This window comes from Panthera pardus, unplaced genomic scaffold (genome assembly GCF_024362965.1).
Source record: "Panthera pardus isolate Hobbes unplaced genomic scaffold, ASM2436296v1 HiC_scaffold_3, whole genome shotgun sequence".
In the NCBI taxonomy this organism is placed as follows: Eukaryota; Metazoa; Chordata; class Mammalia; order Carnivora; family Felidae; genus Panthera; species Panthera pardus.
This window is the reverse complement of record NW_026526876.1, coordinates 37,558,614-37,586,576: the sequence shown is the minus strand read 5'-3', so window position 1 is coordinate 37,586,576 and position 27,963 is coordinate 37,558,614. Positions and strand designations below refer to the sequence as shown.

General features: G+C 47.6%; 1 protein-coding gene and 1 long non-coding RNA gene across 3 annotated transcripts in view; one reads left to right on the top strand and one right to left on the bottom strand.

The window, feature by feature from the left end:
• CALCOCO2 (calcium binding and coiled-coil domain 2) overlaps window positions 1-13,170 on the bottom strand; it is a 28,070-nt gene extending 14,900 nt beyond the window's left edge. The window contains exons 1-2 of one of the 2 annotated variants that reach the window (XM_019415873.2): window positions 13,065-13,170; window positions 4,226-4,415 (exon numbers count right to left, since the gene is read on the bottom strand). In XM_019415873.2, the coding sequence (XP_019271418.1) occupies window positions 4,226-4,405 (180 nt within the window). In that variant the 5' untranslated portion in view covers window positions 4,406-4,415; window positions 13,065-13,170. Of the gene's footprint in view, window positions 1-4,225; window positions 4,416-11,823; window positions 11,917-13,064 lie in introns of those variants that run through there. The other variant, XM_019415874.2, reaches the window with a different exon arrangement.
• Window positions 12,769-16,035, top strand: LOC109247341 (uncharacterized). The gene is made up of 2 exons (XR_002071701.2): window positions 12,769-12,977; window positions 15,764-16,035. It is a non-coding gene; the product is annotated as an uncharacterized LOC109247341 (long non-coding RNA).
• The last annotated feature ends 11,928 nt before the right edge of the window (window positions 16,036-27,963 follow it).

The window sequence follows — 27,963 nt, the reverse complement described above, 5'->3', positions numbered from 1 at the left end:
CCCCGTCTACAGAATTTTCTTTCTTCAGTGTTTTTCTTAACACGCGCTTAAGGAAGGCCTTTTGGTGCTTCTGGTGGTCATGAAGGCCCCTTCCAGGTATTGAAAGCATTAAGTCATGATATACGGATACTGTAAAATATGCCTCAGAGCAGGAAGCCGGTTAAGTGGAAAATATTCTCAGTAAAGTCGAAGGAGGGTAAAAGATGGCTCAAATCATATCGAGACGGTAAGGGCACACCGGAGAATAGAAAGGGAGCCATTGTGTCTTCAAGGGGAGAACACTCAGCAAATGAGAAGCAGAATTACATCTATTGCCGTATTTTGACCCTGCCTGAGCCCAGTGGGAAGAAGAAGAACTAAAAATAAAATTCCGTTTTTATATACGAAGGAATCAGTGCAGGGTTGAAAAGGCGACACTGAACGCTCATCAGAACGTACCAGGGCATGTTTTAGTGTCTCATTAACACGCACCCCATCGCTGGAAGCAGCCCGGAGCCAGCGCGGCCTGTGGTTGGTACAGGAAGCAGGAATTTTATGGAGTCTTCATTCACATCCTGGAGTTTCTTAATGCACTCTGACCAAAATATCTGGGAAGGCCTAAGAATCACTGCGGTCTTGGAACCAGGAGACAACTTCTGGCCGCCTGTGATTTCTGGCCTTGGGTCCCCCACCTGAGTCGCGCTGGTCCGGGCGCGCTTCTCGGACCTGTCCCCTCTCGGAGACCTTGGGCACAGGTAAACGCCCAGGTAAAGGACAGCCTGGAGCACAGGGCCACGCGCTGAAGGCAGGGAAGCTACCACCTGCTTGAGGCTCTATCGGTGCGGGCAGCTTTCGCTTTATTGAGAAGACGAAGCACAGTGGACGCTGAAAACCAGTTCGCGAGCGCCCGCGCCGTGCCAGGAAGGCCCAGGGTCAGGGCTGGGGAGGAGCTGAGGACTATGGTCGAGACTGCGCCGCAAGAAGGCTCAGTCGGTGGAACGTGCGACTCTTGACCCCGAGGTTGTGAGTCTGAGCCCATGCGGCGTGGGGTTTCCTTCAGAAAGACCTCGTTGCAAGAACAAACACCGGGAGGGCTTTCCGAGGGAGAGGTGAGAGATGACACTCTACAGGCAACTCTTCGCTCTCTAATATACCATCTGCTGTTCGTGTGAACTCAGCAGAATAGCGCAAAGGTTTAGGCGTCCAACACACTTGTTCCCCACTTACTCACTGGGAGACCTCAGGAAGGTCACGGTCTTGGGTCTATTCATTTTTATTCACCTGTGCACAAGAGGGAACACGCCCTCCTGAGGGTGCAGCTGTGCTGTCAGGATCAAAGGGCACACGCACACGCATGCACACGCATGTGCACCCATGCACGAGACCTCATCAGGGGCCCCTGGGGGGCTCAGCCGGTGTAGCGCCCAACTTCAGCTCAGGTCATGATCTCGCAGTCTGTGGCTTTGAGCCCCACGTTGGGCTCTGGGCTGACAACTCAGAGCCTGGAGCCTGCTTCGGATTCTGTGTCTCCCTCTCTCTCTCCCCTCCCCCCTACCCCCCTACCCCCGCTTGTGTGCTCCCTCCCTCTCAAAAATAAATAAACGTAAAAACAAAAAAAAAACCTCATCAGAGACATAGCACACTCTATGTTCTCAAGAAATTTGTGTTCTCCTTATGAGCCTTACAGCTGTCTTTCCAGGGGCGCCTGGGTGGCTCAGTTGGTTAAGCATCTGACTTCAGCTCAGGCCATGATCTCATGGTCTGTGAGTTCGAGTCCCGCATTGGGTGAGTTCCACTTCTCTCTCTGCCCCTCATGGGATTCTCTCTCTCTTTCTCTCTCTCTGCCCTCGTTCACTTGCATTCCTGCTCTCTCTCAGTAATAATAAAAAAAAAACCTTTCAGGCTCCTGGGTAGCTGTTCAAATCAACAGCTTTATGAACAATGAATATTAGAAGCCATTCTTTGATTAACCATGCTTTCTTCATGGAGTCATGGCAATACCTCTGAGATGCATGAAGCATTCCAAATATAGATGCATTAAAAATATGCCTTTAAACATTCGTTTTTAAAAAAGCATAAGATTTTCACTTGGCTTATGGTTAAGTCCTCACTGGAAGTTGCTAAGTGCTTGGGAAATATAATCAATCTAAGCAAAACAGAAGGATGACCGTGTTGCAAAAAAAGTTACAGATCGCATTTCTTTTTTTTTTTTTTTTAATTTTTTTTTTTTCAACTTTTTTTTATTTATTTTTGGGACAGAGAGAGAGACAGAGCATGAACGGGGGAGGGGCAGAGAGAGAGAGGGAGACACAGAATCGGAAACAGGCTCCAGGCTCGGAGCCATCAGCCCAGAGCCTGACGCGGGGCTCGAACTCACGGACCGCGAGATCGTGACCTGGCTGAAGTCGGACGCTTAACCGACTGCGCCACCCAGGCGCCCCACAGATCGCATTTCAAAGGCTAATGTTTTTATTGCCGATGTCTGCATTGTCCAGTACGATAGCCACTAGCCACAGGAGGCCATTTAAATTTCAATTAATTAACTTTTAATTAATTCACTAGTCACATCTTAAGTGCTTGACAGCCACATGGGGCTAAAGGGCATTGTCCTAGACAGTGAACGTGTAGCTGAAGGTATAGCTCCCTTGTAGAAAGTTCTACTGGCCAGCTTTGCTACATACAGGGAAGAGGAAAACAACCACTAACTTCTTTTCAAAATGGGAAACACTGATGTGTCAGTTTTCTGAACATCCTGTATTTTTTTTTTTGAAGTTTATTTATTTTGAGAGAGAGAGCAAGCACAGGGGAAGGAGAGAGAGAGAGAGAGAGAGAGAGAGAGAGAGAGAGAGAGAGAGACTCCTAAGCAGGCCCTGCACTTTCAGTGTGGAGCCCGACTCGGGGCTCAAACTCACAAGCCGTGAGATCATGACCTGAGCTCAAGTCAAGAGTCGGACACTCAACCAACTAAGCCACGCAGGCGCCCCCAGAACATCCTTTAGTCTAACAGCTCAATATCCTTCGGTCTCAGGAGGTGTCATGATACTTGCCAGGGTCTCTCTGGTTGTCTACTATCCCTGCCTCTAAACACCAGCTTCCATGGCTCCATCAGTTAGCTTGGAATTCCAAACAATTAAGGAAAAGTGGCTCCATGAGGGATGTGAACAAACGCCAGCTCCTTCCCTGTGTCGTCAAGAAGGATGTCTGATTTCAGGACGAACATTGGCAAACAAGCACATGACATACTGAGATGTCAAAACAAAGGTCACTGACGTTGGAACTCAGCGATGTAAATTACTTAAAATTTGACCTTTAGCTCCTGTCTCTGGATATAATAGGAAGATCTGTCATTATGATGTGTGTGTGTGTGTGTGTGTGTGTGTGTGTGTGTGTGTATGTGATGTGAGAGACAGAGATACAGATGGGGGTGGGGAGAATGGGAGGCAGAGAGTGAGTGGACTATAATAAAAAAGTACCACTTCTGTACTTGAACCAGCAGGGTAATTAGACACTAGAAGAGGTCCCTGAGGGACCTCAGAAAAATTCCTCTCCCTGGAAATCTTTACAAAGAAGCAAGACGTATTTATTCAGGAACAAACTTCTCGGGTGCAGGATGTCAAACCGGGTAACTTCTCAACATCCTTTTCAGATCCGTAATATTCATATTAAAACACTCTACTAAGTTGGAAAGCAATATTTAAGGTCACAGAAATTACATAAGGGGCCACTCATCCCAGTCAACTCACAGGTAGACATTTCAAAATAGGATTAATTTTAAAACATTTACATTTGGGGGCGCCTGGGTTGGTCAGTCGGTTAAGCATCAGACTTCGGCTCGGGTCATGATCTCACGATCCATGACTTTGAGCCCCGCGTTGGGCTCTGAGCTGTCAGCACAGATCCTTTTCTGTCCCTCTCTCTCTCTGTCCCTCTCTCTCTCTCTCTCGAAAACAAATAAACACTTAAAAATAAATCAAGGGGCGCCTGGGTGGCTCAGTCGGTTAAGCGTCCGACTTCAGCTCAGGTCACGAGCGCACAGTCCGTGAGTTCGAGCCCCGCCTCGGGCTCTGGGCTGATGGCTCAGAGCCTGGAGCCTGCTTTCGATTCTGTGTCTCCCTCTCTCTCTCTGCCCTTCCCCCGTTCATGCTCTGTCTCTCTCTGTCTCAAAAATAAATAAAAACATTAAAAAAAATTTAAAAAAATAAAAATAGATCAATAAAACATTTACATTTGGTTTTTGAGCACTTACTCTAAAGATGCCGATCCAATCCTTTCGACGGGGAATGAACTGTTGGGTGAGTGTATAATAGCATGTGACGTCCCCTCCAGGGACGTAGAACTTCTCCACGCTGTTAAAGATGACCTGAGAGAAATGACAATGATCCAGCAAGACAGCGGATGTGGGGGGATCTTCTACGGTTTCTTCCATGGTGGGCGTCCTGTTATGAGACAGGGGACAGAATACGGCTGAGAAACGGTTGTCTGAAATCTGTGAGAGGTTTCTAGGAACATTCCATTCGAGGCAAGTCAGGAAAAGCAAAAGCCTGACAAGGATTGAGATCATACAACTTGTTTTCTGTTTCACTTTGAGCCATTTTGCATTCAGAGCTTCCTATGCTAGAACTTCGTATGAATGTCTTTGAGCTCCACCACCCTCACATACCTTTATTCTCCGCTCATAGCTAGCTTGGGCTACTTTTTATTTATTTTTTTTAATTTTTACTTATTTTTGAGTGACAGAGAGCATGAGCGGTGGAGAGACAGAGGGAGGGAGCGACACAGAATGTGAAGCAGGCTCGAGGCGCTGAGCTGGTAGCACAGAGCCCGATGCGGGGCTTGAACCCACAAACTACGAGATCATGACCCTGAGCCGAAGTCAGATGCTCAGCCGACTGAGCCACCCAGGTGCCCCTAGCTTGTTCTGCTTCTAAATGTCTTAAATAAGTAAGGCAGCCTAGAGGAAAATAACCTGAGCTGGGAACTAGAAGACCTAGAGTTTAGATTTTTCATCGCAGCAAGTCCCGTGACTTCCAGAATGTCGGTTTCTCAAGCTGTCAGCTTCTCCATTCAGTTGCATTTATCCTATAATTAGTGAGTCTTTGCATGTATTCACTCTGCTAGGAGCTGGGCAGAGGTGCAGGAAGAAAGATAGGGTTGAGAGCAGGGGGTTATTTGACATGCAAGGGGACAAGCATGGGTTCTGAAATGAAGTTCAAATTCCAGCCTCGCCACCTATCAGATGCGTGAGCTTGAGCAATTCACTTCATCAGCTGGGCCCTAGGCCTGTTTCCTCACCTGTAAAACGGGGCTAATAACATCTACCTCACTGCCAAATGGACAGAATCCGTGCAAAATGCTCTTGGGTTCAAAAGAGGGAGATAAATAAACTTAAAATTTTTGTTTAATGTTTATTTCTTTTTGGGGGGGGGAGAGAGAATGAGTGGGGGGTGGGGGTGGGGGGGGGAGTCAGAATCAGAAGCAGGCTCCAGGCCCTGAGCTGTCAGCACAGAGCCCGACGCAAGGCTCAAACTTGTGAATGAGATCATGACCTGAACTGAAGTCGGACACTTAACCAACTGAGCCACCCAGATGCCCCAGGAGAAAAATAAACTTACAAAAAAAAAGAAAGAAAAAAAAAAAAGGGACAGGGTGCCTGGGTGGCTCAGTTGGTGAAACATCTGACTCTCGATCACGATCGGCTCAGGTCACGATCTCATGGTTCGTGAGATCAAGCCCCGCATCAGGCTCTGTGCTGACAGTGTGGGGCCTGCTTGGGATTCTCTTCCTCCTACGTGGGCACACTCTCTATCTCAAAATAAATAAACTCAAAAAAAAAAAAAAAACCAAAACAAAACTCCACCCAAGTTATCTTAAAACAACAACAACAACAACAACAACAAAAAACAAGAGGGAGAGATGCCAATGGTTAGAGAGAAGAAGAAAGGCTTTGAGGAGTGAGTAGAGTCCTGGATGATCCCTCAAGGAAGATGAACGTTTTGACAAGCGGGTTTGGGGGTGACAAAACTCCAGGTAAATGAAATGGCACGCATAAAAGCAACGAAACAGAGAAATGCTGCCCCCCGTTTGGAGGACGGCAAGCGAGTTAGATCCCTATCTATAAAATTGGGGATAAAACCTGTATATCACCTTCGCAGGTCACGGTACAGATAAAGATGTACTCAAGGATTAGAAAGTATTTGGGAAGTAAAACAGTATATAAAAGAAACAGAGTCTTTTGAATTGTTGAGACCGGCTATTTCCTGCCTCTCAAAAGTCACCTGCTCTTCCTTCTAAACGCCACCCTGGTCTAACATTTAGTGAGTCCATCCATGGTCCTCAACCCAGGGTTTCACTGGGCGATGGAAACATATTCAGTTGTACACAGCACATGAAGGAGAGCTGAATCCACGGGAATGCAATACCTTACAAATTTGGCTGCTGGAACATGCTAGAAGATTGTATACACTCAACTTCTTTTTATTTATTTTAGTGTTTGTTCTTGAGAGAGAAAGAGAGAGAGCGCGCACGTGCAGGGAGGGGCAGAGAGAGAGAGACAGAGACAGAGACAGAGAGACAGAAACCAAAGCAGGCTCCAGGCTCTGAGAGGTCAGCACAGACCCTGACGCGGGGCTTGAACTCACAGACCATGAGATCACGACCTGAGCCGAAGTGGGACGCTTAACTGACTGAGCCACCCAGGCGCCCCATATATGCACAATTTGTAAAAATAAGTACAATAACCAAAAAACATAACTCTTCTAGCCCTGCCTGACCCTATTTATTTATTTTATTTTGGACTCTAAGCAACGAGGCCCCTTCTTTCAACTCCTCCAGTAGGCAATTTTTCACAGAGAAGGCGAGAGGACTTCGATGGCACTGAACTGCCTAGTCTCGGGATTGAGCTAAGGAACTGAGACATGTATTGGCTTTCTGGTTTGTGACACAGTTTAGCCACATCCGCAACCTCAAACCTCAGATCGGTTTTTCTGAGGAAGGGGGAGGTCAGGTCCCCATCGAGGTCAGAACCGGTTCCTTTACGATAAGCGGCTGCCTGTGTGATCTCTTGGGTGCTACGGGAGGGTGGCCACGGAGGGCTTTCTCTGCTTGCGGACCTCTCTCTTTCCTAGGGGTCTCGAGTCATACTGAGGTCAGCATATTCCCTCTGTCCTCGGCCTGGAACGTTTATCTGAGCTTGTAAAGCGACCTAATCTGTGATCTGTGGATCATAAAGAACACGCGGGTAAGAGGGGCTTCAGGGCCTGTCTCTCAATTAACCTGAGTACCCAACTCCGTCTTCTTTTACTTCCTAACACTATCACCCCAATGTACATCACATAATGCCTAGCCCATAGCAATTGCTGATTAAGTATTCACTGAATAAATGAAATGCATGAGATTCATCAAAAAATGAAAGGAAGGCGCTTTGTAGGCAAACAATGGTGTGAATGACGATGCGGCTCATTTTTTTGAGGCCCTGCTCTTAATTTTGTTGGAGACCCTTAGAGAGGCTGCTGTTTCTCAGCTTTCCCTTTTCTGAAACAGGGTGAAGAGATGATTATCTCCAAGTGCTATGTCAATTCTCGGTATGGCTGGTTCAGCTGGCCTAGCTGGTTCAAGAGCCAAAAAAACAAAAGGCACAGATTTGATTTCCTTCAGGACCCATAAAATTCACACTCCATTACCCACCTTCTACACACTCAAACTCTGGCAAGCTGTTTTGCAAATGGATGTTACTCTGAAAGGCAAGACCAGCCAAGGGTAAGAGGGCTTCGTGTGATCTCTTTCCTTACTCGAGAAAACAATCAATCAATGAGCTCGTGAACAGAACACTGAAGAAAGGACAGCGCGCGCGCGCACACACACACACACACACACACACACACACATACACACACACGAGCTCATGTCCTGAGGCTTGAGCGTACAGCCGGTGGAAACTCTCTCTTAACATTCATCTGAACATCTAATCATCTGCCTGGAAAAGTCCAACAGTCTTGGTTCCTTGCTTATCAAAAATGTAAGACCCCGTGAAGTTTCCCATTTCAGAGATCTCATCACCTTCCCAAGATGACTCAGAGGGCACCTATGGCTCTCTAGGCATTTGGAACTCAGTTGTTCTTGAAATAGAAAACTCTCCTCCACAGAGACTGAGAAAGGGGTTGAGGAGGCAGGCAGACTGGAGAACAGCAATGGCTCTGTTGAGGCCAAAGCTGAGGACAGAAAAGGCCATGGGTTAATCTAGAGCATAACCATGCCAATCTGAACTGGGTCAGTAAAGAGGTCGCTCATTGAATTTTTTCTGGAAGGAAGGTATCTACCACTAATTTTTAAGGTCAGTTGATTCTTTTTTTTTTTTTTTTTTTAAGTTTATTTTGAGAGAGACAGAGACAGTGCGAGCAGGGGAGGAGCAGAGAGAGGGAAAGAGAATCTCAAGCAGGCTCCGCAGTGTCAGCACAGAGCCTGATGCCGGGCTCGAACCCACGAACCATGAGGTCATGATCTGAGCAGAAACCAAGAGTTGGATGCTCAACCAACTGAGCCACCCAGGGGCCCCAAAGTCAGTGATCCTTGAACCCTTCCTCCCCCCCCCCCCCCCCAGTGATTAAGTTGACTGTTTATAGAAGGGGCGGAGAGGATATGGAAGGAAAAGTAGAATGATTTAAGCAACGGAAGGAAAAGTGGAAGGATTTGAGCATCAACTTCCCCTTTTTTTCTTTTTTTATTAAAAAAAATTTTTTTTTAAGTTTATTTATTTTGAGAGAGAGAGAGAGAGAGAGAGAGAGAGAGAGAGAGACAGGGTGTGAGTGGAGGAGGGGCAGAGAGAGAGGGAGACACAGAATCTGAAGCAGGCTCCGGGCTCTGAGCTGTCAGCACAGAACCCAACACGGGGCTCAAACTCATGAACTGTGAGATCATGACCTGAGCCGAAGTCGGACGCTCAACCGACTGAGCCACCCAGGCGCCCCCGACTTCCCCTTCCTTAACCACTCTTCCCCCATAGAACCACCATCATTTCTAATGATGTCCACCATCATTTCTAATTCTGATCATATCCAGGGAGGGAAGGAGAAAAAACAGAAAAAACGTAAAAGTTAAACGTAGAAGCCTGGGGGCGCCTGGGTGGCTCAGATGGTTAAACATCCAACTCTGGATTTCAGCTCAGGTTGTGATCTTGTGGTTTTTGAGTTCGAGCCCCACCCCCATCAGGCTCTGGGGTGACAGCGAGAAGCCTACTTGGGATTCTCTTGTTTCTCCCTCTCTGTCTGCCCTTCCCCAGCTCGGTCTCTGTCAAAGTAAACAAATAAACAAACAAAAATGTAGAAGCCTGGAGAGCTACTGAGTCATGAAAAAGCAGTGGGATGAAATTAGGTCTCCTAGAAATCACGGGCTGGTATTCCACTTAACTCCTTCTTCCTACCCTCACACCAAAGACTAGCCACATAAGGAGTGACCAAGGGGCGCCTGGGTGGCTCAGTCGGTTAAGCATCCGACTTCAGCTCAGGTCACGATCTTGCGGTCCGCGAGTTCGAGCCCCGCGTCGGGCTCTGGGCTGATGGCTCAGAGCCTGGAGCTTGCTTCCGATTCTGTGTCTCCCTCTCTCTCTGCCCCTCCCCCGTTCATGCTGTGTCTCTCTCTGTCTCAAAAATAAATAAACGTTAAAAAAAAAAAAATTAAAAAAAAAAAAAAAAAAGGAGTGACCAAGGCCAAGAAGGGATGTCTACAAGCAAACGGTCGAGTATGGGAAGATAACGCAGAGGTTCAACAAACCGTCAGAGGCACTTTACTTGGACTGTGATTTTTCAGCTCAGTTTCCGAAAGGATTAGGGTTCTCAGAGGATGTATGCAATAACAGGCAATGTATTTTCAAATGAGTCCCCTGAACTGGCTTCTGGCTTCTAAGAAAACCTGACACATTTTCATCTAATGAGCTTTTCAAGCCTAATCTACTACTCCCAGGACTGTTCCATGAGGGCATAGATTCTGTTATGCTCTCCTGAAAAGGAACAGCTAATTCTACTTCGGCTCTCTCTGAGTGAATTCATAAAGGACACGGATATGCTTTTTAGCAGAAAAATCCGAAAATACTACAAAGCTTCCTGGTTCAGATTCTAACAATGCAAATACTCAACCAAATCAACTCACCAATTTTTCTAAAGATTCTCCCCGTGTATGCCTAACCAGGAAGAAGAAATAATCTCAAAAATAAAAATAACTAAAAAAAAAAAAAAATAACTGAAGTTCTGTTGTAGAGTATGCCCAACATTTTTGCATCAGCCTTTCATACCAGTGGGCACATGTTTAGAGAAATAAAGACTATCAGTAGTGTCTCTGGATTAGTGCCCAGAAGGAAACCAAATGTTTCCACAGCGAAGAGAGAAATGCAAACCAATTCTTCATTTGGGAACAGTAAAAACAAAGATAAGCAAAAAAACCAAACCACATTTACTCTAATTCCTTCATTCTGCTTATGCAACTTTCTAAACTAGTAGCAATTAGCAAAATGCATGAACGGATTTGAATCCCACTCCTCCCAGGCCCAAGAAGAGATACGTACTCAAAACTACCCTTAGAGAACATGGACAGTGACCACTCTGGGTGTAAGGATGGCCATGAGCAAAAGCAAAGACACACAGTCACTGGTCTTCAAACTATTGAGCCACTTGTTGGAATCCAAAATTTCCAAGTTCAGGGGCACGTGGGTGGCTCCACTGGTTAAGCATCTGACTCCTGACTTCGGCTCAGGTCATGATCTCATGGGGTTCCTGAGTTTGAGCCCCATGTCAGGCTCTACGCTGACAGCACGGAGCCTGCTTCGGATCTTCTGTCTGTCTCTCTCTGCCCCCTGCCCGCTTGCACTCTCTCTCTCTCAAAATAAACAAACAAACAAACAAACAAAAAGACTATTAAAAAAAACAAAACAAAATTTCCAAAATCATTCTAGTTCTTTTTTTTTTTTTTTAAAGTTCGTTTATTTTGAGAGAAAGAGAGAGAAAAAGAGAGCACACACATGTGTGCACCAGCAGGGGAGGGGCGGAAAGGAGAGACAGAATCCCAAGCAGGCTCCCGGCCAGCAGCACGGAGCCCTATTCGGGGCTCGCGCTCATGAACCCTGAGATCAAGACCTGAGCCGAGATCAAGAGGCGGGCGCTTAACCGACTGAGCCACCCAGGCGCCCCTCATTCTAGTTCTTTACCTAAAATCTTTCAGAGTACCTTAGAAAACTTGTGGACCTCCCGGAGGCTTTTATTTTTTATTTTTTTTATTATTTTTTAAATTTTTTGTTAACGTTTATTTATTTTTGAGACAGAGAGAGACAGAGCATGAACAGGGGAGGGGCAGAGAGAGGGAGACACAGAATCCGAAACAGGCTCCAGGCTCTGAGCTGTCACCCCGGAGCCCGACGCGGGGCTCGAACCCACGGACCGCGAGATCATGACCTGAGCCGAAGTCGGAGGCTTAACCGACTGAGCCACCCAGGCTCCCCATCCAGGAGGCTTTTAATATTCCTCATTAACAACGGTTGGGATTGGCTGCCCAGCTTGTGCTAAGCAGGCCCTCCACCACACCCCACACCAGTAGAGGCAACGGTACCAGGGAAGAAAAGAAAAATCGTTCTGGGACAGGAGATGCAGGCAACCAGAAGAAACCGTTTGAGAGGCTCAAAGCCGTGTCCTCCACCTCTATAATGAGATGGTACACTTTTTTCCTTGAAAGGGGTGACCGTGCTGACCCCTGAAATGACATGGGTGGGGACAGCGTTTCAAGTGTAGTGGGAAGGGAGCGAGGCTAGGAGCCAAGGGGCCTGGCTGGGTTCCTGTCCTAGCTCTGCGATCTTGACCAACTCACACTCCCTCCTTTTAGGCCTCAGGATCCCCATCAGTAAAACGCATGGATCAGGCTAGAAAATCTCTAAGAAACTTTCCAGCGATCATGGTGATCCTAAGTGAAAGAAAAAGAAAGCGAAAGAGGTCATCTAAACGGCCTCTCTTGTCATCTAAGGAAAGAAGGAACCATGGTATGATATCAACAAGCACAAAGTTTTTAAAGAGCCCTGGATGTACCACCTGACTTGAAAGATAATACAGCTTGTCGACACTAAGTAACTCTCACTGTCTCTCTCGGGGTCCTTTCCACTCCACAGCTGTCATACCTGCTCAAGGGTCGAGTTTCAGGTAGAGGCCCTTTGAAAATACCCGTGAAAGTGAGTCACCTGGGTAGTTCCTAGTCATGTACTCTCCATAATCTATGAAGACCGACTGCATTAAGAGTCTTTTGTTTGAAACGGTTTTTGCCAATGGGGGAAGTTAAGTTATAATACATAGCATCTGTGTTATTCTACTCAGCTCCAGCAAAGGCCACTTGTTGGCTTGCATCAGGAACAAAGAATCCAAGTGATCCGGAAAAGTTAACACGCCTGGGCGGGGTTGAAATCCTAACGGGGAACATTAGCACCTACACTAAATTGGGGTGACCGTAGCGGTGAGGAGGGGCTACAGGAGATCAACCGTAAAAAAGCAGGTCACTACGCTCGTTCCTCTCGGCTGCCTAGAATATCTCCAATTACAGAAGGCCTCATCTGAAGGAAAGGGGCTTTGGGGATCACAGACAGGGAAACTGAGGCCCAAAGAGAAAGTAACTTGCCTAGGGTGACCGGGCAGAGCGCCGCCGCAGCCTCGAAGCAAACAGCGATGCTGATGTCGTCAAGGATAGGGATTAAGGAACTGCCAAGACCTCAGCCCACTGGGGGGGTGGGGGGTGGGGTAGATGACGCTGTGACGTCAAGACCCTGACTCGCCGTCAGAGGGGTCCCTTCTGCTCAAGGAGCCTGCCACCCGGCCACAAGCGCTGAAGCTCGGCCCTCCTCGGGAGAAAACTGCCCCTCAACCCTCCAAGGCCACGGGAGGGGCCCCAGGGGCTCCATGACGCCACTCACACTTACTGTCACCCTAGAAAGATGGAAGCTAGTGAAAACCGAAACTAGACATCTCTGCCTGCCCAAGGTGCCTCCTCAGGAGTGGAAGTCCGAATTTGGGGAACCCGAAGGCCCAACTGCCCCTAATTGCCCTCCTTTCACTCCAGGGACTCACCGGGGGTAGCAGCCGGCGTCGGCACAACAGCAACAGGGCAGGGCAAGGGACAGGGGCGGGGCTAAAAACTCCTGGGACCGCAGATCCCGTCTGATCCCGCCCACCACGTCACAACGGCTACCAAGCTCCGCCCTCGCCGCGATGTTTGCTGGGACTTGTAGTGCTCAGGTGACTGAGCCCCAGGGGCGCTCTGCGGCTCTTTGTGCTTTTCGCCCATCCCGAACAGCATTCTCACCCCAAGGAGCCTATTTTTCCCTTAGAATGAGCTGTTTACTTACCTTTAAAAAAAAAAAAGCCCAAAACTTTACTTCTTCCAGTCCTGAACGAGAAAGGGCCATCGAGAGGTCATCTTCATTTTTCTCCTGCCCCCACATCACACTTCCCTAAGAGTCTTATAGATGAGACCCCCTTTGGCATTTAATCATGCCTCCCGCCTTCCCCTAAATAAAGGAGATCCAGCAATCTCCCTATGTGCCCCACTTCCTGTGTCTCATCATTCCCTTTCTATAATGAAATTATTTTTTAGTGTTAACTCTGTCAAGGTAGTTCTTACTAAGCATAAACTCAGAATCCTGCAAAGTCAACTTAGAGGGAAATTCTCACCCTTGATAGCTGATCGACGGCCTGCCTTCAGCAAGAATTCTGCTAACAGGAATCCCCTCCCACCCTTGATGTCTCCCTTTAGTAATTTTTCATGCACTTGTCCTTATCGTATTTGGAATTGAGCACCATATGTCTCCTCTGTTATAACGGTCCCTGTGGCAATAGTCCTGAAAATTATGCTTTTCCATTTTAAACTCTGTCTACAGGGATAAGTGCCCTCAGTATCCTGGATACATCTCCCTTAATTTTACTTAGTGGCTTTCTAAAAAGCCCTTGGAACTGAAATCTCCTACCCCTACATACCTTAATGTCTATATTAACACAACTATTTCATGACACTCTTGCGGGGAGGTTAAAAATGCAAATGAGGGGCGCCTGGGTGACTCAGTCCGTTAAGCGTCCGACTTCGGCTCAGGTCATGATCTCGCCGTCAGTGAGTTCGAGCCCCGCGTCGGGCTCTGGGCTGATGGCTCAGAGCCTGGAGCCTGCTTCCGATTCTGTGTCTCCCTCTCTCTCTGCCCCTCCCCTGTTCATGCTCTGTCTCTACTCTGTCTCAAAAATAAATAAACGTTAAAAAAAATTAAAAAAAAAATGCAAATGAATCCATTGTGCATTTTAGGAACTGCCTAAAAGAACCACTGATTCTTTAAGAGAAAGCATCACATGATGATAGACTCTAAGAGCCCTTGGCCTCAAAATCCTTGCTTGGCTGTGTCCACCCATAGTAAACTATTATATCATGACCCTTACCCTACCCTAACCAACTTTTGCCTCTATCTTTGTATTGAAAAATCCACCCACCCCTTCCCCAAACCAACTTCAGAGTCTCAATAAACACCACCATTTTGTCCTTCTGCCTCTGTGCTGCGGCTACAACTTTGGCAAGAAAGTATCCTGGTGCCTGAGTGGCTCAGTCAGTTAAGCGTCTGACTCTTGATTCAGCTGAGGTCTTGAGCTCAGGGTTGTGAGTTCAAGCCCCATGTAGGGCCCTGTGCTGGGCAAAAATCCTACTTAAAAGAAAAAAAAAAAAGACTGTCTTCTTCCTCAGTAAGGTAAGAATGATCTCAGTTTTGTCTTATCAACAGGTTGTTTTGTTGACATTTTGGGAAGCTAAGTTCGATAGCATGGAATAAAAAACATTGATTGGTTTGTGATTTATTTCCAATAGAAGTGTCAAAGGGAAGGCTGCAAGTGGAACCCTTTATAACTGGATATTGAAGGAATGGGAATCAATATTCAGACCTACAGAGAAAATCCTCCTCTCCTATCTTCAAGTGTTAGGAAGGGAGACCAAGACTGGGAATGGGGGTAGTTACTCTGTGCCTGACACAGTGGGTTTTCTCATTTAATCGTTACAAGGGAAGCACTTTTTATTATACCCTTTTCACAGATGAGACAGTTGAGGCTTCGAGACGTAAAGTTACTTGTGCAAGCTCACCCACATAGTAAGTGCCATCAGAAGACTTTGAACTGAGCATTCTGACTCAAATGACTGTGCTCTTAATCGTGACTCTCACCATATTTATTCTTCATGAGAGTTCGGTAATCCATAAGGGAAGACAAATGCATAAATGAGTATGATACCCCATGGTAGTGGCTTCAGAAGAGGAATTTACATAGTGCTAAGGTAGCATAGAATTCATTTTTCCTAGGGGCAAGAAGGAAGGTTTCATAGAAAAAGTGGTAAAGAAAAAAAATATTCTGAGGCCTATTAAAACAGAAAGGAAAACTTTATTTGGGACGGTTGTAATAGGAGCATTACAAACAGAGAGAGGGAGATTGTACCCAGTTCCAAAAACAGTAAGGACAAGTGGGGATTTACAGCCAATCAAGCAGAATGAGGGAGTCAGTGGTGGAAAATTACTAAGAGGAGAAGACATCAAGAACGGGGGGGTTCTTGCTAAACTGATTTAATAGGATTCTTGCTGAAGGCAGGCTAGGGATTGATCAGATAGGAAGAGTAAGGATTCTGTCTAAGCTGATTTAAGATTTTTGTTGAAACCGGACTTGAAAGAGGACCTCAACTACCTCCATTTTGACCTCAGTCTGTACTTTCTAATGAAAGTTTTCTTTTTCCTGCTTATCTCTTAATTCAGGCAAAAGAACCCGCAGGCAAATCATCGTGATGGGAACCAAAACTACCCCCTCAAGCAACAACGACTGCCCTGAGCCAGCAAGACCCCAAGTGACCTCAAGACAACAATGACCTGACCTTCGCTTTCCACCTGCGGTACTCTCTGACCTCTGTCCCACATTTTCCTTACAAAACCCAGAAGTATTTTTGGCACTTTGGAGGTTGTATTTCAGAGGGTCCACTGTCTTCCCGGTGTCGCCCTTCCCTGAAATAAATTCCTTCCTTGTTCCACCACCTGTCTTTGCATTTTGTCAGAGGTGAGTGGCTGAACCTGGTCTGTTTGCCCCCACCCCCACCCCCTCACCCCCTCACCCAGAGCCAGGTGCCCTGGCACCCCTGCACCCCAGCTGTGGACTTGGCAAAGGCAGACGTAGAAGCCCAAGGTTGAAGCCTAGTCAAGAGGGCTCAGAGGAGCCCAACCAAAGTTTGGTCAAAGAGTCTTGGTCAAAGGTGACATTTGATTTATTTTGAATAACAAGCTTGGCCCGCAGGGAAAGGGATGGAGGAGAAACGACGTGGAGAGAGGGAATAGTCCTCCCCAGTAGTGCTCTCCAGTAGGATTCTCCACAGCGAAGGCAGTGCTCAGTAACTGTGCTGACCGCATGTAGCTGTCGAGCACTTAAAATGTGGCTAGTGCACCGGGGAACTGGGTTTTCTATGGAGTATTTACTTATTTATTTGGAGAAAATCAAATTTAATAGCATATGCAGGTACGTATGGGGAACCCACACAGACATGGAAATTCCCTATGAAATTGAAATTTAAATAGATATGTGTCAGCACTGTCCTGGCTGGTGCAAAGCTACAGTATCTGGGCGACAGGGGTGTGGACTATGGGAAGGAGAGGCAGGAGGCAGCCTACAAGATGTCCAAGCGGCGGCTCACTTTTACCCCTGCGCTCGCTCCAGCCCTGTCCAGCGCTATCCCGTGGCAATGACTCTGGCGTTTAGACTCTCCACTCCCTGGAAAAAGACAGAGGAATTTTATCCCTTGAAGCTCGCCGTCTCTGTAACCACCTGAGACTCTGCAATTGGATGCCTTACAGAGTACAGAGTTTCTTTTTTAATTTTAACTTTATTTTTTAAAATTTACATCCAAATTAGTCAGCATATAGTGCAACAATGATTTCAGGAGTAGATTCCTTAGTGCCCCTTCCCCATTTAGCCCATCCCCCCTCCCACAACCCCTCCAGCAACCCTCAGTTTGTTCTCCATATTTATGAGTCTCTTCTGTTTTGTCCCCCTCCCTGTTTTTATATTGTTTTTGTGTCCCTTCCCTTATGTTCATCTGTTTTGTCTCTTAAAGTCCTCATAGGAGTGAAGTCATATGATATTTGTCTTTCTCTGACTAATTTCACTTAGCATAATACCCTCCAGTTCCATCCACATAGTTGCAAATGGCAAGATTTCATTCTTTTTGGTTGCCGAGTAATACTCCATTGTATAGATATACCACACCTTCTTTATCCATTCATCCATCGATGGACATTTGGGCTCTTTCCATACTTTGGCTATCGTTGATAGTGCTGCTATAAACATGGGGGTGCATGTGTCCCTTCGAAACAGCACCTGTAGCCCGTGGATAAATGCCTAGCAGTGCAATTGCTGGGTCGTAGGGTAGTTCTCTTTTTAGTTTTTTGAGGAACCTCCATACTGTTTTCCAGAGTGGCTGCACCAGCTTGCATTCCCAAGTACAGAAAGTTTCTACGCCCGGCTTTGAGAAAGAGAAGAATTGAATAACCAATGGCAAGAAGGAGACTACTAATTAGGTTGGGATACCATTAGGCTTTCAACAAATGCAGGTTGGGTGTGCTGCTTTGTTTTTTTTTTTTTTTTTTAATTTTTTTTTTAACGTTTATTCATTTTTGAGAGACAGAGAGAGAGCATGAGCGAGGAAGGGGCAGAGAGAGAGGGAGACACAGAATCCGAAGCAGGCTCCGGGCTCCAAGCTGTCAGCGCAGAGCCCGACGCGGGGCTCGAACTCATGAACTGCGAGATGATGACCTGAGCTGAAGTTGGACGCTCAACCGACTGAGCCACCCAGGCACCCCGGGTGTGCTGTTTTATAAACTTTTGGAGAAACAGGAGCCAGGTATGCCTCACATTAACCCTGTGTTTCTAGAATGCGTGGGCAAACCAAATCACCTATTGAACATTTCAGGGGATATTATATGGTCCCTGTAAGAATTTGGGAGGCATATCTTTGTTTTAAAAAGTTACATTAAATAAACTAAAAAGAAAGAGACATTTCATAATTCTACACATATTTTCAAGACTGTTGTCTGTAGAGAAAAATCTCTCTGTTGGACACCCTTCCCTGAATTAGCCAATTTGAACTGATTCTATGGGAAGTATTTTACAACTCCGTAAATTGTAGGTAACTGATTGGCAAGGAATTTCTGTCTGATCTGATAGAGGTTGGACTATTTTGCCTCCTTTCCTTGTGGAAGAAAAAGCAGTTTCGCGTCCATTTGCAATTTCTTTCAACGTTCTTTTTTATCAGACAAATTGTGCCGCTTTTTTGGAACCAGCTGAATCATCTGACTGACTGGCTCCCTGCTGAGTTACATAAAATCTTTAACATGCGTTCATTTTTATATCCGTAGGAGAGTCATGCTTTTCCTTTCCTTAGAAAGTTCTCTTAACATTTCTTTCAGTTTTTTATGCATACAAATGCACGTTTGACACGATTATAGTCATAGCCTTTGCAAGTTTTTGTTGCTGTTGCTTACTACTGTTGGGTTAAACACCATTTAAAAAAATTTTTTTTTAATGTTTATTTATTTTTGAGGGAGAGAGAGAGACAGAGTGTGAGCAGGGGAGGGGCAGAGAGAGAGGGAGATACAGAATCAGAGGCAGACTCCAGGCTCCGAGCTGTCAGCACAGAGCCCAATGTGGGACTCGAACTCACAAGCCGTGAGAGATCATGATCCGAGCTGAAGTCAGATGTTCAACCGACTGAGCCACCCAGGCGCCCCCAAACACCGTTTTATATTGCTATAAACCATATGCTTATTGGTTTCCTTTTTGTTGTAATAAGTGATTCTACCATAATTTACTTCACCATTCTATACCCACTGAATATTTAAGTCAATCATTAAACAATTTTGTAAAAAGCAAAGATTCAAGGGGCACCTGGGTGGTTCAGTCGGTTAAGTGTCAGGTCACGTTCTCCTGGTCCGTGAGTTTGAGCCCCGCGTCAGGCTCTGTGCTGACGCCTCGGAGCCTGGAGCCTGCTTCTTATTCTGTGTCCCCCTCTCTCTCTGCCCCTCCTTTGCTCATGCTCTGTGTGTGTGTGTGTGTCTCTCTCTCTCAAAAATAAATACACATTAAAAAAAATTTTTTTTAATTAAAAGATAAATAAAAAGCAAAGATTCTGCGTGAACATAACTGCTTGTCAGTCCCACTACATTTTTCTGGGCCTCGATTTCCTCTTCTAATTCTTTTTTTTTTTTTTAAGTGTATTTTATTTATTTATTTTGAGAGAGAGAGAGGGCAAGCAGAGGAGGGGCAGAGAAAGGGAGAGAGAGAATCCTAAGCAGGCTCTGCACTGCCAGCACAGAGCCCGATGTGGGGCTCGATCCCATGAACCGTGAGAGCGTGACCTGAGCCGAAACCAACAGTCAGATGCTTAACGGACTGAGCCCCCCCCAACCCCGGGCGCCTTTCAATTTCGTCTTCTAAACACAAGAGAAATACCAGGTGGCCTGTAAGATCTCTTCTGATTGAAAAAGAACTCTGATTCTGTGACTCTCAGACCTTGCAGACTTAAAGCAAAAAAACAACACAGAACCAAAACCAAAACCTGGGGTATGAGAAAAAAAAAAAAAAGGTCTTCTAAGAATCTTTGTTTCATTTCCACTCCCGACGCCATCATTCCTGGTACAGATACCAAGACTTGCTTTGTGGTTGTGTGTGTGTGTGTGTGTGTGTGTGTGTGTGTGTGTGTTTTAAGTTTTTTATTTTGTTTGTTTTGCTCCGTTGAGAGAATGAGAGACAAAGAGTGAGCGGGGGAGGGGCAGAGAGAGAGGGGGAGACACAGAATCTGGAGCAGAGCCGGACGTGGGGCTGGAACTCACAAACTGTGAGATCATGACCTGGGCCGAAGTCGGTCGCTTCACCGACTGAGCCCCCCAGGTGTCCCATACCAAGACTTCCTTTGACTGGTACAGGCAGAGGCAGGACTTTCTTTGTTCCCCCATCAACTACTTACAGGAAGAGTCCCAAACTGAGAAAGAGCCTGTTTGTCAACTGCAGAGCAAACAACATTCTGAGGGGAAACTGTCTTACTATTTAGTCAGGTGGGTGCCTTGGGAACAAAAAGCCCGTGAAAACAAATTTCATACCTGTGCCTGCAGTCTCCCTTGCGCACTCTTGCCTCTGAGTTTGAGTTTCGGGGGAGGGGACGCGGTCCAACTTTTCTGAGGACTGAAGGAGGCTCAACACGCCGCTTCAGCCTTTCACACCCAGGCCCAGAAAAACCCTCGGTGTTTGCCTCCGGGATCTTTCTGTTTGGGGTTTGCCTGGCACAAATCACGGATGCTTTCTGATTTCCTGGCCGTCCCTCCGGCCCTGGAGGGGATGCTTTGCTCTACAGTGGGGGCAGTTCTACTGTTTCACCCCCTTGTCAGCACCCCTGAAAGGACAGGGGTGCCAGACTCTGGCCTATTAGCTCCCACTGTGGCCAACCCTCTCGTAAATAACCAGTTGTCAGGGATTTTAATGGAAACCCTCTGGAAGTTGTAAATCTTTGCCGCTCCCTCCCGCATCCTTTCCCTCATTTCCATCACAATATCACTCCAGAGGGACCTCAGACCAAAGCCGGAGCTTGGCAGAGTAGATTGGTGGGACACTGGGGGAAAGAAAGAGGCCGGAAGGGGGAGGGGAACAGAGCTGGGACGGTTGGTCTTAGGGAAGCATCTGCTCTTGGCCAGTTGATGACTGGTCACCTGGGCCTCCAGGGCCCTAGAGGTGGGGAGGGGTGCGATAGCCCAGGGCCACCTGGAGGGAAGGGGGACCGAGGGAAGAGGTAGAAGATGGGATGGCAGGGAGGTTTCTGGAAGAGCAGCAGATGGGCCCCTGGTTTCACCTCAGGCCCTCCAGTGTGAATTTAAGCATCACTAACCAGGCTTTCTTTGTCCACTTGGGGCTAAGCCATGCCTTTGCCTCTAGGCTCTGGCCTGGGCAGATCAGCTGGTAAAGGGACAGGGTCCTGTGCCGGGAGGAAAACTTCCTCCAGCAACTTAGGTCAAAAGGTTAACAGTTTATTTACAGGCGTATGAGAGCACTCAGTCGTGAGTAACTGTACAAACAGCTAGGCATAAAGGTTTATTATGTATCAGTTTTATAAGGGGGGGGGAGGGTTGGGGGGGTGATTAGGGCTTCAAAATGGGCTTCTGATGAGACTTGTTTACACAATTTTTGGAATGTCCAAGTGTCCAGGAACAGTGCCTCCCTGGGGACATAGGGGGTGTGTCAGGGAGAGGGGCAGCGGACTGTTGTAAAGCTCTGCTTTATTCAGATAAGGGATCAGAGGCCAGCCCGAAGTCCCAGGCACATGGATCGGACACAATGTTCCCAATGAATCTGCTAAAACCTTCATCCTCTGGGAAGCTCTCCCGGACTAACTCCACATCCTCCACATCAGCGAGGATCTTGCCTCTTCCACTAGTCCTTTTGATTACGGCTTCTCTGGGAAGGGCCTGTGTCTCCTCTGTCTCCCCTCAACCGAGGGAAGAGAACTCTATCCTCAGCGTGAGAGTTAATGTTGCAGAGTCTTACCTAAGTCTTAACTCCTTGGGACTGAACAATCCTTTCCCGCAGGAGCAGCTACATTTCAGGAACATCAATTCAAGCATCTGGAAATCTGCAGAATGAAGAACAATGGATATAGGCAACAAGAAATCCCCGGCGCCATCCATAAGGGAGTTTCCTAAGAACACTGTGGTTCAGGAATTTTATTTATTTATTTTTTAAGTGCTTTTTAAAGTTTATTCATTCATGTCGAGAGAGAGCGCGCACGAGAGAGAGCAAGCGGGGGAGGTCCAGAGAGAAAGAGGGAGAGAGAGAATCCCAGGCGGGCTCCATGCTGACAGCGGAGAGCCCCGTTTGGGGCTCGAACTCACCGCCCGTGAGGTCATGACCTGAGCCGACCAACTGACCCACCGCCCCCCCCCCCCCTTCAGGAGTTTTAAATCGATCCTTTGGTCTTTCCCCAATCCTGAACGAACCCAGGTAGACACAGCTCTACTGGCCGCCAACCCTTTGCAGGCCCGCAGGAGTCTGGGCTGACACAGGCGGAAACGGAAGGAAACCACGATCATCTGAATCCAGTCATTACTCGGATTCCCCCGCCTGCCAGAGGACAGTGAGAATGTCGCTGTGCGAAGCCAAGACCCCCGAGCCCTGCGCGGCCGCCTCTCTCGGCCAGGGGCTCGTTCGGTAGAGGGGCCATGACCCCCCCCCACTCTCTGAGATGTCATGATTCAGTAAGCCAGAGCGGTTCCTTGCAGGTTTGCGGTATCTACTCTACTGTTGGAGAAGCTAAACCCGGAGAGATGATGTCAACTGCCCATGATTACACATGCCTGAGATCTTGACTTGGGTCTCAATCCAATGCTGTCTGCGCGGCTCCCCTCTGGTCCCGGTTTCGGCTATTCACCCCTCCCAGAGCGCCAGAGGACGAGACCGCCCCGCTCGGTGCACCCCACCCGCCCCCCTCCCCCCTTCCCCTCCCCCCTTCCCCTTCCCCTCCCCCCCTTCCCCTTCCCCTCCCCCTTCGGGGCAGCTGGAGCTTCCGAGGCAGACAGTTCGGATCGGCTCGGCCCCGAGGCTCCAGCTGCGCCTGCGCACGACGCCCCGACGCCCCGACGGCGCGGGCGGGGGAGGGCGGGGACCCGCGCAGGGCTAGCAGTGGAGCCGCCCCGAGCGCGAGGAGCGCGGCCCAAGCGTCCTCCGCGTCTCCCGGGACGACCTCGGGCGCTGGCCTCTCAGAGCAAAGGGGCGGTTAATTGGATTCGGGAGGGGGGGGGGGGGGGCACGGCCGCCTGCCGCTGGGGCCAATCGAAGACCTGGAAAGCCCTATATGCAAATATATGTGGGCTGGGCGCACCCCAAGTTAGGAGGGGCGCGGGTTGGGCTTAAGGGTTGTGGGGCAGCCAATGGGACCTTGTCTCCTTAAGTCTTTTGAGGAGGGGGCCCGAAAGTGTGGCTGCGAACGATACGGGCAGCAGAGCGGGGGCAAGACGGGGAGATAGGAATTGCGGGTAAGAGCCCCCCCCCAAACCCGTTGCTGGCCCTAGATCGCGGCCTCCTAGTGTCTCCCCACGGAAAACCTGGTTCTTCATACCCCCGAAGTCCCCCTCGGTGCCCGGTTCACCAGGGTTACTCCCTCTGTCCTCCCTGGTGGCTCTTTATGGCCAACGCCACTCGCCCTCCCAGTCCCTGCTCCCCCTTGGCGCCGCAGCTCATCTCTTCCCAGATCTGTACTGGCGTTCACCCCGGAAATACCCTCGCTCCCTTTCTCATCCTCAAGACCCCGATGCCAGGACCTTGCCCTCACTCTCTTCCTTTCTAGCTCCATACCCCCTCTTGTCCCCGCTTCTCACCCGAATCTGGGACACCCTCACTTCCTGCCCTGGATTTCCCAAACCCCAGGGAGCTGTCCCTTAGATACCGGAGATCCCTGGGAATCGCCAAACTTTCTCTGCCTCCTCCTTCCCCATCGCTGGGACTTTCTCCTGATCACCTTTCTTCCTCTGCCTGGAGAAACCTTCCAGAAAGACACTTCTGTTTTGGATAGCCAGCACAGCCCTCAACAAATGCCCCTGCCCCTCCTTTTCAGCTCCCCCCTTTTCAGTTCCTATTTCTCACCTCCTGAGGGAGAATTCTTCTAGGCTTGAGGAACGTTCTCCTTTGGGATTTGAACCCTAGGAAAAATGTAACTCACATTTGGGAATGAGGTGGGAAGGGAGCTAACCTTTACTAAGCACCGGTATGTACCAGGCTCTACATTCAGTAAGTTATTTAATAGATACACCAATCCTGCTGTTATATTTTCATTTTACATAGCTTTTATTTTAAACCAAGCACTGCTTTAAGAGCATTATAAATGTTAACTCATTTCGTCTTTAAATAACCCCCCAAGATAGATAATTATTTTCCTCATTTTCCTCATGAGGAAACTGAGGTACAAAGAAACTCAGTTTCTCACCCACAGTCACCCACTAGGAAGTAGAGCTGGGATCTGGATCCAGATCCATCTGTCTTTGCTGGTGATGCAGAGTATTGTGCGGAAAATGACTGGGCGTGAGCCTGCCCTGAACAATGCATCTTCCCCTCAGTTTCTGGCAGAGCAAAAAATGGAATCTAAGTCAGCAAATTCTGAGTGTTTCCAGAGAATATGGCTGGTCACTCTCAGCACTTCTTACTGGCACAGCCCTTAAGCAGTTGAGTGCCCCCATCCCTCCCTTGTTAATCCACATCTTGCCAAGAACCCATTTAGTCCCTGGGCTGAAATTCCAAGGGTGGCTAGAAGGAAAAGGCAAAAGTTCATAAAAAGCATCTCAATTTATTCTGCCTGCGTCAAAGCTCAAAGCACTTAAAATTTTTTTTTTATGTTTATTTTATTTTTGAGAAAGAGAGAGACAGAGCACAAGCAGGAGAGGGACAGAGAGAGAGGGAGACACAGAATCCAAAGCAGGCTCCAGGCTCTCAGCTGTCAGCACAGAGCCCGATGCGGGGCTCGAACCCACAAGCAATGAGATCATGACCTGAGCTGAAATCGGCGCTCAACTGACTGAGCCACCCAGGCGGCCCGCACTTTTCTTTTTAAAATATATATTTATTTATCTTAGAGAGAGTGTGAGTGGGGGAAGGGCAGAGAGAGAGGGAGACACAGAATCCGAAGCAGGCTCCAGGCTCTCAGCTGTCAGCACAGAGTTGGACGCGGGGCTCGAACCCACGAACCGTGAGATCATGACCTGAGCTGAATTTGGATACTTAACTTGACTGCGCCACCCAGGCACCCCAAAGCACTTTTCTAGATGTGAAGTTTTTATCTTCTGGTGGTCCGGTAATCACAGAAAAGATAGGGAATAAAAGATAGGGAATGAAGGTGAACCTGAAAGCAATGTAACATTGTGTGTCAATGACACTAAAAAAAAAAAAAAAAAAAGGGAATGAGGGAGGCGATATTACTTGGCTTCTTATGACATACAAAATCAAAGAGGCAAAGCTGAAAGCAAGATCCAGAGGTCTAACCTCCCCATCTTCCCCAATCTGCTTTCAACCTTTTCCAAGAGCTAGCCACTGGAAGCCTTCAGAGGGATGCTTCTGGTAGAGGAATGAGGACCCAAAGTTGTACAAGGGAGGAGGTGCGGGAAAACATATTATTTGGGAGAAGAGAAGCTAGTCATCCGGCAGACACAGTAGGATGGCCCTTCAGTGCCATATGTAATTCTACAGACTGAAAGAAAAGTCCAGGCTCTGAAGGTCGGGATGAAAAAACTTAGTTACAACTTTAAACATGCTCCATGATCTGTTCGTAACCACCAAATAATTCTTTTCTCCAATGTATTGACACCCGTATTAATTCCGCCTTGCCAAAGAAAGCGCTAGATATTTTCCGTGCACCTCTAGGGAGAAGAAGAGGAGTCAGCATGTATAGTCTTTCAGAAGTGGAAATGAAATACGCTCCCTCCTGTGAGATTTTTCCAAATAATCTGCAATGTGTTTGCATGAAGCCATCCCAGGGCTCATTCCCTCCCCCTGGTGGCCAATGAAGGGCATTTTCATGCTGTCTAGCCAGATTTGGTCGGTTTTGCCTGGCGTGGAAGCTTCTCCAAGATCAAACCCCACACTAAAATGAGAGGAAACATCACTGTTTGTAAATGGTCTTAACTGTCCTCTTTGGAAAGGTGAACTAAATGTTTCTTGCATCATTAAATAAAACCGAAGATGGTATTTACTCTGTTTGCTACGTTAGCACAAGTCAGTTGCCTTAAACGTTCTCCAAAGCGCTTAGTCCGCATTGCCTGTCCACTCACCTGGCGTAATGGAAAGATGAGCAGAGGGTTCAGTAGCCAGGGCTTTGGTCCTGGCCCTTCTGACTCGCTCTCTGGCTTTGTGCGAGTCCCCTCCTCTAGCTGGCAGGGGCATTTCAAAACTTCTAAAAAGCAAACAGTTTGAACTAGGTATTCTCATGGTCCCTCCCAGCTGTAATATTGAGGAATTCAGTAAGAGCTGAGAAAGTGTTCCAGGGGTGCCTGGGTGGCTCGGTCGGTTAAGCGTCTGACTCTTTTTGTTTTTGGGTTTTTTTTTTTAGTTTATTTATTTAATTAATTTACCTCCAAGTTAGTTAGCATCTGGTGCAACAATGATTTCAGGAGTAGATTCCTTAATGCCCCTTATCCATTTAGCCCATCTCCCCTCCTACAACCTCTCCAGTAACCCTCTGTGTGTTCACCATATTTATGAGCCTCTTCCATTTTGTCCCCCTCCCTGTTTTTATATTATTTTTGCTTCCCCTTCCCTTATATTCATCTGTTTGGTATCTTAAATTCCTCATACGAGTGAAGTCCTATGATATTTGTCTTTCTCTGACTAATTTCGCTTAGCCTCATGACCTCCAGTTCCAGCCACACCGTTGCAAATGGCGAGATTTCATTCTTGTTGATTGCCGAGCAATACTCCATTGTCTATATATACCACATCTTCTTTATCCATTCATCTGCCAATGCACATTTGGGCTCTTTCCATACTTTGGCTATTGTCGAGAGAAGTGTCTGACTCTTTTTTTTTTTTTTTTTTTTGGTGCAAAAAGGTGATTTTATTAAAGCATGGGGACAGGACCCATGGGCGGGGAGAGCTGCTTATTTTATTTTTTTGGTGAAGCGTCTGGCTCTTGATCTCAGCTCAGGTCTTGATCTCCGCGTCATGAGTTCAAGCCCTGTGTCGGGCTCTGCGCTGGGTGTGAGGTTTACTTTAAAAAAAAAAAAAAAAAAAAAAAAAGTTCGGGGCGCCTGGGTGGCGCAGTCAGTTAAGCGTCCGACTTCAGCCAGGTCACGATCTCGCGGTCCGTGAGTTCGAGCCCCGCATCAGGCTCTGGGCTGATGGCTCGGAGCCTGGAGGCTGTTTCCGATTCTGTGTCTCCCTCTCTCTCTGTCCCTCCCCCGTTCATGCTCTGTCTCTCTCTGTCCCAAAAATAAATAAACGTTGAAAAAAAAAAAAAATTAAAAAAAAAAAAAAAGTTGTAATTATACCCCCAAATAAGAGCCCACGTACAACGTGGACTTTGGTGACGAGAAGGGCAGGAAACGGAGATCCAGGCAGATCCAGGCCCTTAATGGAGGTGGGAATTTGGAAGCAGTTGGCTTTAAGGAAAATGGGACCAACTGATTGTTAAGGGACTGAGGTCACCAAAACCGCTTCTGGGAGCTGGGAGACCAGTCGCTTCACTTTCCGGTCACGCCGTTTATGAGTGATCAGCTGAGAGGGAAAGGCAGCGTGTGGCGTGTAGAAGAGAGATAGGCTGTGGAACCCCAGCTATGTCTCCTGCCTTTGCCCCTCTGTGCCTCAATCTTCTCATCTGTAATGGACGCGAGAGAATGTCTATGACCTGATGGTCTGCTGAGACAGTACCTATGGATATAAAATGCTTCAGTACAATGGAAATGCTTAGTTACGTGGTAAGTAGGTTGTGAAAAGTAGCTACGGTTACTCATGAGTGACACGAAGTGTTGGAAGTGCCCTCCTCAACCCAAGGCCAGTGCTTGAAAAACCGCTATTTATCTAATGCTCACAACAGCTCTTCTATTATATAGATGAGGAAAACGAACGGTAAGCTAAATTAGTCCATGAATCTATTCATTCTTCCAGTCTGATCATTCGGGAAGCTTATAACCCTCTGGTATCTGCCAGACCCGGTAGTAGGAGCTGAGCATTCACAGACACTGTCTGTTCCATCAGGGAGGTCACAGTCCAGGGCCACATAGCTGGTGCTGACAGGTAGCCTTTAGTGAGCACTTACTCTGCGCCTGGCACTGTCCTAAGCACTTTGTATTATCTTAACTCCTTTTAATTTCCGTAACTGGCTGGGGCAAACCGTTTTACAGATGGGGAAACTAAGGCAGAAGGGGCAATGAAATACATTGCCCGAGGCCAT